Source organism: Choloepus didactylus, chromosome 6 (genome assembly GCF_015220235.1).
Source record: "Choloepus didactylus isolate mChoDid1 chromosome 6, mChoDid1.pri, whole genome shotgun sequence".
Lineage (NCBI taxonomy): Eukaryota > Metazoa > Chordata > Mammalia > Pilosa > Megalonychidae > Choloepus > Choloepus didactylus.
Window position 1 is genome coordinate 77623056 of NC_051312.1, and position 10832 is coordinate 77633887.

Sequence of the window (10832 nt, forward strand, 5' to 3'; positions counted from 1 at the left end):
ATGGCCAGCGTGTATAAGAGAATACATCTATGAAAGCATGTGCACACTTACAGCAGTGGCATGCATAAATATGCTTCGCCTTGGCTTACTGATTCTCAGGGCATCAGGTATCCTGGCCTCCTTGAATCCAGCCCACCAACTACTCCACACTTCATACTTCTAGCCCCTGAGACCAAACTCAGAATTCACTGTGGACCACCATTGGCTTTGCCACCCTCTCTTCCCAGCCCCATCAATACTTAGTGAGGAGGTCAATACTTTATTAAAGTGCAATTTGTAGGGTACACTGTGGGCAGCCTATACAGGAGGCATTTAAAGGACATTCTGGATGCAGAGGGCTGTGGGTGTGCTTTTGTGTGTTCACAAGTGTGTGCACACCTGTGGAGGGCATTTTTGTGTCTGTTGGTGTGTGACTGTCAGCATATATGTGTTTATGGGGTGCATGACTGAGTGCGTATTTATTATGTGGGTGTAAAACATGTCTATGTTTCTGAGAAAGCATGTGTACTCTGAATGGGAACTCAAGAGCATTTTTATATGGAACGCACAGTCTTGAGACCCGTGTGTGTGTGTGCGCAACTGGGTGTGTGTATGTGTGCTAGTGAGCAGGGGGTGAATGTGTGCTATACTCCTACATCTCTGGCTGGGCACCTACAGACCTAATTCACTCCCATCTCTGACTTAGCAGGCATGATGGTGGTGTCTCTGCAAACAGGCTTTCCCACGATTCTGGATTTACTTGGAGGTGGAGGTCCTGGGGAGGGAGATGGGTTTATACTGGGCCTGGGGGTCCCTCCCCATCCTTGGAAGTGCCCTCCTCAGGCTCACCCTCATCATCAGCCTCGGCCACGCCCTCGGGCATCGGCCACTCTCGTGTCTGCCACTCCAGCCGTTCAACGCGGTAAGCAATTTTGAGTGCGCTGGACTCCAGCTCTGCCAGAAGACGTGCGAACTTGGTCTGCAAGTCATCAAGCTGCTGGTCGAGGCCTTGCAACCGGGCCTCTGTAGCCTGTTGCAGGGCAATCTCAGCTGCCTCAGCATTCACATCCAACTTGTTCATCTTGAGCAGGATCTCACGGCCCTTCTCCTCCATGACAGCCTGGGCCTGCGGATACTCACTCAGCACCTCCCGCAGGTCCTCCTTGCTCAGGCAGAACAGATCCGAATAACCTAGGCTCTTGATGTTGGCTGTGCGGCGGTTCCCAGACATGTTCCCTGTGGCCCATGGGCAGAGAGGGGACGGCTGGTTATCGGAGGTGGAGGGTGGGAGGTGGCATTTCCCTCCTGAACCAGGACTCCCACCACCGTCTTTGTGCTCCTGACCTCTCTTCCTACCTCAATAATTTTTTTGTTCAGTAATGAACTGGGGCTCAGGCCCTTTGCTGGGCACCACTGATCTGCTTCAAAGAATTCACAGTCTAGAGGAGAGAGACACTTAAATGGATAGTTACATAACAGTATGGCTGGTGCAGTGTAGACATACAGATAAGGGCAAAGAGCCCTAACAAGCCAGAAGGCAAGGAATTTAGGGAAGGCTTCCTGGAGGTAGTGATACCTGAACTGAGTCAAAGGGAACTAGGGGAAGAGAGAGAGGGAAAGTGGGGAAGGACAATCTAGGCAGAGGGATGAGCACAAGCAGAGGGACTGAGGCAAGAGAGTCAGGTGGAAGCAGAAAACAGTCATCAGTTCAGAGTGGCTTAAGTGTAGCAAGTGAGAGAGAGGAGAGGGGAGGAGAGTTCACTCTGGGTCTCCACAGCAAGGAGTTCAGACCTTATGCTGAAGGAAGTGGGAAACTACTGAAATATTTTAAGCAGGGGAGCTATATGGTATTGTTTGCATTTTAGAAAGATGATGGAGGGTGGGCCGAATGCTGCCAAGTCTCAGAGCTAGAAAGGACTGTAGAAATGGGGAAGGGAGCTGCAATTTGTTGAACACTTACTATGCACCGGGCACTGTGGTGGGTGCCCCACCCATATAACTCATTTGATCCTCACAAATAACCCTTTGGGTTTTTAATATCATCCCCACTGGATAGGTGAAGAAACAGGCCTAAAAAGGGAAGTGATTTGTCCAAGGTCAAACAGACAGGGGTGAATTGTATGCACGATATGGAGCTTGAGGGAATACTCGGGGGACAGATGTGAGGCCTTCAGAACTACCAAGGCTGGGACCGCTCTGCAAAGCTGCCAGACTGCTGCACACCCAGCCTCAGTCCGAACCTCCTTTCCAGGCTTCCCTCCCTCACATGACCTCAGTTTCTTTATCTGTAATCAGGCATAACAACTCCTACTGCACTTGGCTGATGGGAGGAATAAATGAGCCAGTGGTTGTAAAGTACCTGGCCCACCCAGAGTTATCGCTCAGTAAACAGAAATTCCCTCTCTTCTTCCTCCCTTTCACTTGGCTGTGACAAAGTTATTCCTTGTACTGATCTCAAGTGTGTTCCTTATTACCCATGTAACCTTGGGAAGTTACCAAGCCTCTCTGTGCTTCAATTTCCTTTTCATTAAAATGGGAAGAAGAATAGTACCTGTTTTATAAAGTGAGAATTTAGTGAGTTGATACCCAAGAAGCCCTTGGAACAGGGCATGTAGTAAGCATGCAGTGAATATTATCTGTTATTATTTTCTCTGCCACTTTCCACTGGTCTGTTGGTGTCTTGGGTCAACACCCACAGAGCATGACTATTCCCTTTTCCAAGGACCCACCCTGCTCACTGATCTTGGCTCAGCTTCTTCTCAGGGAATAGACCCTCCATGTCTAGCTTTTCTCCTGAGCCCCTAGTGACTTGGGCAGGGTTAAGTTTCCCTCATCTAGAGGGCCATGTGGTCCCAGCACTGGGTTCTGCTGTCCCCACCTCCAACCCTCAACCCTATCCCTGTTCCTGGAACAAATGCTGAGGTGCCCACCTTTGATATTGATGATGCTGATCTCTCCAAAGTAGAGCCCTGCACCGAGCACGGCATACTGTGTGACGCCATCATCTGCCACCACAGCCAGCTGACCCTCGCGGATGATGTACATCTCTCGGCCAATGTCCCCCTTGCGGCAGACATACTCTCCTGGTGAGTAGGTCTGGGGCTGCAGCTTCAGCACCAGCTCTTCTAGCAGGCTGGCCTCACAGTTCTGGAAGATCTGCACCCGGCTCAGAGTGGACATGTGTACGGATACAGCCACTTCTGCTCGCAGTCGCTCAGGTAAGTGCTGTAAGATGGCTACCTCATTGGTCATCTTCTTGTTGATCTGCAGGTGCTGGTACCTGGGGGTAAGGGCAGCACCAGCTCCACCAGCCCCCTACATGCCTGCCTCTATCCCCAGCCATCAGCGCTAAGCTCAGCTTCAACCAAGAGCCCAGCCACACTGGGACCTCACAGTGGGTGGGGAAGTACCTAACAGTTGGCTGATGAATAACTTCAACCCACAATCTCCTTTTCTGGTCACAGATATATTTTGACCTTTTCTCCCTCCCCCAAGGCATGGAAGCCTCTACCATTTGACAGTGGATATCTTCTCTCAGGCCCTACCTCACCCCCCAAGCAGGGATATACCTTATGCCATCTTCTTAAAAGCTACTTCAGTCACCAAGCCCTGATCTATTTTAGAGCCCTACTGCTCTAGCTCCCCAATGTTGTGACACATCTTTTTTGGACCCACAATATGGACTACCATGATCTTTTTGTTGGCCATTCCTTGGGTTATTACTCTTCTCCGCCCATTTCTTCCCAGCCTTCTAAGTGCATGAGTGCCTGTCTCACTCTTATTCACCTCTGTCCCACTCCATCAACTCCAGGTCCTGCTCGGGGGCCCCAATGATGCATGTCACATCCTGACTCCCCTGCCTGGCTCACCAGGCAATGACAATCCAGACACCTCCTTCAGGTTCTCCTGTGCACACCCCTCCCTATCCTGGTCTGGGACCCCTGAGTTCTCACCAGTCAATAACTCGCCGCTCCAGCCGGCGGTTGACGTGATGCAGCTTCATGTAATTCTTGACGAGTGCGTGGTTTGGGTAGAAAGCTGCATCTGCAGTATTCATGTTGTAGATGACAGAGCTCATGCTCCCCATGATGGTGGCAAAGCCCATGACGGCCAGCAGGAAGTCGCCCACCATGAAGAGGTACTCCTCCTCCCGGGCTGGCAGCGGAGTATCGCCCACAGTGGTGAGGATCAGGGTGGAGAAGTAAAAGCTGTAGAGGTACTGGCGCCGCAGGCGCTCGAAACCAGGCTGCGCAGGGTCTGGGTAAACCCAGGCATCTCGCCCAAAGCCCAGGTACTGGGACAGGGCGAAGTATAGGCAGCTGTTCCAGTGGATAACTACAAAAATGTACAGCATCAGCTTGGCGATGCGGAAGGCGTTTGGGTAAGCTGTGCGGGTCTCTGTGCGGTCAAAGGCCTCGAAGAGGCGGGGCACACGCAGAAAGCGGTTCAGCCTCAGTGTGGGTATGTGAGGGCCCAGACGCAGGTAGGTCAGGTCTGTGGGCAGCAGGGAAGCCAGGTCCAAAAGGAAGCTCCATGTGCGAATGTAGCGATATGAGATCCTGCTCTTCTCCACCACCAGGATACCCTGTTCCAAGAATCCTGATGGGGGTGGGAAGGGAAGAAGGACCAATGTCAGCTGTGGGTGGGATGGATGGGGTCAGCCAGGGCCTGGATTGGGGCACCTGCCTGCTCTAGTAATGAGGGTGAGGATGGGAAGGCCAGGGTAGCCCAGGGAGACAGATGGGGGCAGGGTTGGAGTTGGCATAGCCCTGCTCCAGGGTTTCTGGGGTGAGCATGGTGGTGTTGTCAAGCACAGAAGCATGTGAAGATGCTGTCAGGGAGGGGGTCACTTTCTTGTTACTAAGAGGTTAAAGAGAAAGGGAGCATGGAGCAAAAGATCAGCTCACTGACCTGTGTGGAAGTGCACCACGATGTCCAGTAGGTACAGCAGGTCACTGGTGTAGTCCAGCACCCACCAGACCACCAGATAACTGTGCTGCAAGTCAGGGAAGCAGGCTCTGCAGGACAGTGAGAGAAGGGATTGGCTTAAGGGCATCCTTTGCAGTCGGGGAGGTCTCCTCAACCCCCCCAGCACTTAGTCTTGGGCCCGTTTCCTGGGTCCTGCCCCTCTGTTGGGCCCTCCCCAAGGGCCCGCCCTTCTCCTGGGCCTCACTCTAGCTCTCCTCTGTCATTAAAGCCCTCCTGCAGCACCCTTGCCAAACCTGCAGACAATGATGATGAGGTTGTACATTACTGGGAAGACCATCGTGTTCAGCCACCAGTAGTAGTAATCCCCGGATGGGTCCAGGATAGGCAGTGACTTCCTGTGGGAGATGAAAGGAGATAGTGCTTCATTTACTCACCAGACATTCAGTGCTGTCGTTGTAACTGGGGTACCAAGAGGATTCAGTCCCCACCATCTAGTGAGGCAGACAGACCAACATGGGGACCAGGATCTCTCACCTGCTCTTGGAAGGGGCAGGGGGGCTGGACTCTGTTGTCTTCACTTTGCCGTCCTGGCTCATGGTTTTGTGGCCTGGTGCTGGGGTGGGAGATATCCAGGGCCTCTGCCTGTAGGCAGCTTTGGAAGGTTGGATCTAGTGCCTAACTACCTGGAAGAGGTTGCCCTCGGGCTCCAGCTGAGATTTCTCTGTCTTTGGCTTCTGAAGCTCTTAGCAACACAACCTGGGTCAGCCACTACAGAAGGGGCGGAGGTAGTGTGGCTTCCACACCCCGCCCTGTCTCCCAGGGCCCAGGCTTACACCTGCCCAGTTAAACATCTCTAATGAGGTCCCTGGAGAAGATGGGGCGGGGGTGGGGGATGCTTCAGAGGAAAGGCTGGGTCTTTTTCCTGCCAGAGGCCCTACCCCAACCATTTCCCTTCTCCCCAACCCCCCCCCCCCCATTAGATTATAAGCTTTTGGAGTGCAAGGAGTGTTTCTCATTCATCTTTTTTTTTTTTTTTTTAACTTTTTTTGAAATGACTTCAAACCTACAGGAAAGCTGCAAAAATAATAATAAAAAATTACAACATTACACAGAACTCCAACATACCTTTACCCAGATACCCAAATTTACCAACTATCAGCATTTTGCCACATTTGTGATGTTATTCTATCTATTAATCTATCTGTCCTTCTATTTTCTAAGCCTTTGAGAATAGGTGGCATACATTATGTTTCTCTAACACTTAGCACTTCTATGTATATTTCCTCAGAACAAGGACACTCACTTATGTAACCACCTTGAGTACAGCTATCAAGTTCAAAAAGCTGAACATTGATATAAAGCACAGAATCCATATTCCATTTTTTTTTTCAGTTGTTCCAATGATGTCCTTTTGGGCATTTTCTCTTCCATTATTAGTTCCAGTCCAGGATTATGTATGACATTTGTGGTGGTTTGAAGCTGTATGTACCCCAGTGAAACATGTTTTTAAATCTAATCATTCATGTGGGTATAAACCCACTGGAAGTAGGACCTTTTGATGAGGCTACTTCAGTTAAGGTGTGATCCACCTCATTGAGGACGGATCTTAGTCCTATTACTGGAGCCCTTTATAAGAGAATGAAATTCAGACAAAGAGAGAGAAAGCCCTGGAACTAAGGCACTGAGATCAACAAAACCCAGAAGAGAAAGGAGAGAACATCAGGCACCACCATGTGCCTTGCCATGGGATAGAGGATCCAAGGATTGCTGGCAGCTGGTCTTCAGAGGAAAGCATAACCTTAATTATGGCTTGGTTTGGCCATTTTTCCTGGCTTCAAAAAGCAAGCTAGTAAATTCCCATTGTTTAAGCCAAACCATTTTATTGTGTTTGCCTTGGCGGCCTAGGAAACTAAAACAGCATTTAATTGTCATTGTCTCCTTGGTATCTCTTTCTCTCTCTTTCTCTTTTAAATTGTAGAAACATATATACAATGTGAAAATTCCCATCTCAATCACTCCCAAGCATAAAATTCAGTGGCATTTATTACATTCACAATGTTGTGCTACCATAGCCATCATTTAGTAACAAAAGTTTCCATCACCCCAAACAGAAACTCTGCACCCATTATGTCTTTAAAAAATTTTCTTAATGAATAGCTTTTTTTACTTTATAAAAAAAAAACCGTTTCAAACAAAACAGAGCAAAGAAATAAGAAAAACAAATAACCTCAAATAACTGTATTGTTAACCTCCCATTCCCCCTACTCCCTGTCCCCTGTAACCTCTAATCTACTTGCTGGCTCTGTGAATTTGCATATTCTTATTGTTTCATGTAAGTGGAATCATAAAATATTTGTCCTTTTGTGTCTGGCTGATTTCACTCGATGTTATCTTCAAAGTTTATCCATGTAGGAGCATGTATCAAGACTTCATTCCTTTTTACAGCTGAATAATATTGCATTGTGTGTTTATACCACATTTTGTTTATCCATTCATCTGCCGATGGACAGTTGAGTTGCTTCCATCTTTTGGCTCTTGTGAATAAGGCTGCAGTGAACACTGTTGTATAAATATCTTGCATTCATCTTTTACCCTGGATGCTTAGCACAATATTGGCCTGGCACATAATGGCTGCTCTGATAATGACTTGTTGACTGAGAGAAAAAATGGTAGTGAAAAAAAACATGATTTTAAGGAAGAACTTTTAGGTTTGTGTTTGGGTATGGGAGAGATTTAAGCATTTTCACAGAAAGGGAAAGAATACAGAAAACACATAGACTAGCTGGTTGGCTCAGGCACTAGATGTAACAGGAAGGGAATGGGGCAAAGGAACCATAGGATGCTTCCTTCATCCTTCAACCAGCAGAAGGAGATAGGGTGGCTGTGGATGTAGATCAGGATGCAGATAATAAAAACAGAGCTGACGTCTGATTTGAGAAGCATCTCTTTGTCCCTGGAGACTAATTCAGCACCTGACACAGAGGAACTGTTCAGTACATAAGCATCAGTGAATAAGATATGAGGCCCAAGCAGGGAACTTGCACAAGGTAAAACAGAGTGAGTCATACCTTGAACCTGCCCTGAAACCCAGGTGTCCTGTGTATCTCAGCTTGGATGTTGGGGTTGCAGGGGGTGGGGTGGGGGGAGGAATGGGTGAGTATTCCAACCAAGCCTGTGTTCTGTAAGATAAATAGGAGTTTGCCAGATATAGAGATGGGAGAGTGATTGAGCACTAAAGGTATAGTGAACAGAGTGTGCAAAGGCATAGATGCATCAAAAAGCATGGGTAACTGGGGGGAAACATAAATTTTTTTTTTAGAGGAACTGAGTGGGGAGGGCATGGTGAGGGATGAATCTGAATAGGTGGGCAGGTACCAGATCAGGGTGAGCCATGTTTAAAACTTGGATTTTTATCTAAATGCAATGGAGACTTCTGAAGTGTTTTGTACAGCTAAGTGATATGGTCAGATTTCTGTTTTCGGAGAGTTTTTGAAAAGAAACATTTATAGCCCCCTAACATTTTATTTTATTTTATTTTATTTTATTTTTTTGAAACTCTTTTTTTCTTGACTTCTGTGATACTGTAAGTTCTTGGTCTTCCATTTATTTCTTCTTAGTCTCTTTCATAGGCCCCTCTGCTCATCCCTTCTATGTTGGTGTTTGGATTCTGTCCAAGGCCTTCTTTTCTTTCCATTCTCTGGATTCTCTCTGGCCAATCTGGGTCACCCACATGATTTCCTTTCCCATATAATGCCTCCCAACCACCCTCCCTTGGCTGCAGACCCAATATAAACTACTAAATGCTCACTGGATGTCCTTACTTGGTGTCCTACTGGCAATGTGAACTCGTTGGGCCTAAAACTGAGCTCATCATCTTTCCCATCTACTCTTTCTCCAGTGATCCATAATCTGGCCTCTCATTCAGAAAACTTAGATCAGTATTTTAAAAAATTGTTATTGCTATTATTATTGTGTAATATTGTGGCAGTTTTTAAAAAATGACCACAAATTCTTAGATGCTCCTCCCTTGTGACTGCTTCAACTAATAGAGTATAGCAAAAGTGAAATCGCGAGACTTCTGAAGCTAGATCCTAAAAGGCCATGCTGTCTGGACGCTCCCTCTCGTATACTCCCTCTTGGAGCCTAGCTGCCATGTTGTGAGAAGCCCAAGCCACATGGAAAGGTCACGTGTATGTACTCTGTTCGACGGTCCTAGCTAAGTTCAGCCTTTGAGTCATTCCAGCCCAGGCACCAAATGTGAGTGAAGCAGCCTCCAGGTGATTCCAGCCATCAAACTCAAGTCACCCCCAGCCATTCGCACTTACTAGATGAGCCCCAGACATCATGCAACAGAGACAAGCCACTCCTGCTGTATCTTGTCTGTCCAAATTCCAGAACTTTTGAGCATAATATGCCACTAAATTGGGGGGGGGGGAGTGTTATGTACCCTAGTAACTGAAACAAACATGTAGAAAAGTACTCGTTTCATAAAAATGCAGTTTGATGAACTTTCACAAAGTGAACACACCTATGTAACCAGCACTCATATCAAAAAAACAGAACATTACCTGGGCCCCAGGAGTCCACTCTGTTCCTTTCCAGTCAATGCTTTCTCAAGGGAATAACTCCCCTGCCTTCTAATACCATAGTTTAGTTTTGCCTATTTTTGAATTTTATATAAACTGAGTATCAATTTTTAATCTTTCCTCCAATTCTCCTCTTGTATTCATCCAGTTATCAAGCCCTTGTGATCTACCTTCTAATGTCTACATGTCCACTTCTCTGCATCCTTACTACTATAGTTCAGGCTTTAAGAGTTCTTCTCTGGTCTTTTGCAAAGGCCCTCTAACACTCAATTTGGCCATGTATAAAATTCTCTATAGCTCCTTATTATCCCAATTATAAAATTTAAACTCCATAACATGGCCTACAAAGCTCTCCAGGATCTGTCTGTGCCTTCAGCTTACCTTGCAGTGTTTCCTTTGCATGTTCTGTAATCTCTAGACTCACTGTGCAGATTGACGTTCCTGGAGCCCCCCCCCTCCCCACACACATGCTGTCCATTCTTCCTTTGCCTTTGGTATATGGTTGAAACTTCCATTTCTTTTTCTTTTGAAAAACTAACTTTATTTTAAACTAATTTTGGGCCCATAGAAAATTTGCAAAAAATAGTACAGAAAATTCTTCTATAGGCCTTGCCTATGTTTCCCTAATGTTATATAACCATAGTCAGTGATTAAACCCAGAGAATTAACTTTGGTACAGTACTTTTAAATAAACCACAGACCTTATCTGAAACTTTCATTTCTCTATGCAAGTTTCTGCTCAGATATCATCTCTTCCTGGAAGCCTTCATTAGTGCCTAAGCCCTTCCTTCCCCTGATTCTCTGTACCCACATATCATGCTAAGTGCTGCTCCCTGATGGTCCTCTTGTTATAGTACTTATTACACCATGTTGTAATTGCCTAAAGGGTTAAGGACCTGGAGGGCAGAGACCAGTTTTAATCGATCTGGAATCTTGGCCTGACATGGATGCACTTATTCAATGTTTCTTGGCTGAATGAATGAGACAGGGTCTAAGGGGTCACGGTGCAACACAGCGTGGCAGGTGATGAAGGAACCAAGGAGGGGTAGTCACCATACTGGGTACTAAAGTAGAATCTAAGCCGCGCGCGCAGGTAGGGAAAAAACCGAACTAGACTTCTCACTCAGCCCTCTCTGGGGCCCCAAATTTTCATAGGCCCCGTCCCCTGACACCACCCCTCTGAACTCACTGTATGCTGGCCCTGCCCCTTCCAACGCCTACTCCTCCACTCTAAACACCGCCCAGGACCCATAGTCTTGCCCCTTCCGCGGTAGTTTATTTCTCTTTCAGGCCCATCCAGTTCCTAGATCCCAAGTCTTGCCCGCCTCTTAAAGTCGC

The 10832-nt window shown here is 47.2% G+C and overlaps 1 protein-coding gene across 1 annotated transcript; it reads right to left on the reverse strand.

Annotated features, from left to right (window-relative positions):
• Window positions 1-294: 294 nt before the first annotated feature.
• CNGA4 (cyclic nucleotide gated channel subunit alpha 4) lies at window positions 295-5624 on the reverse strand. Its single transcript, XM_037840213.1, has 6 exons — window positions 5443-5624; window positions 5202-5303; window positions 4891-4997; window positions 3933-4578; window positions 2910-3259; window positions 295-1215 (listed from the first exon to the last, which is right to left on the reverse strand). Exons 1-6 carry the CDS (start codon window positions 5502-5504, stop codon window positions 773-775), a joined length of 1710 nt encoding a protein of 569 aa, XP_037696141.1. The 5' UTR covers window positions 5505-5624; the 3' UTR covers window positions 295-772.
• Between the last annotated feature and the right edge of the window lie 5208 nt (window positions 5625-10832).

Coding starts and splice junctions, on each gene's coding strand:
- CNGA4 (XM_037840213.1), bottom strand. CDS start 5,504: ATGAGCCAGGACGGCAAAGTGAAGACAACAGAGTCCAGCCCCCCTGCC. Junction 4,998..5,201: donor CTCATCATCATTGTCTGCAG/GTTTGGCAAGGG, acceptor ACTGTCCTGCAG/AGCCTGCTTCCCTGACTTGC. Junction 1,216..2,909: donor CAGCATCATCAATATCAAAG/GTGGGCACCTCA, acceptor CATGGGCCACAG/GGAACATGTCTGGGAACCGC.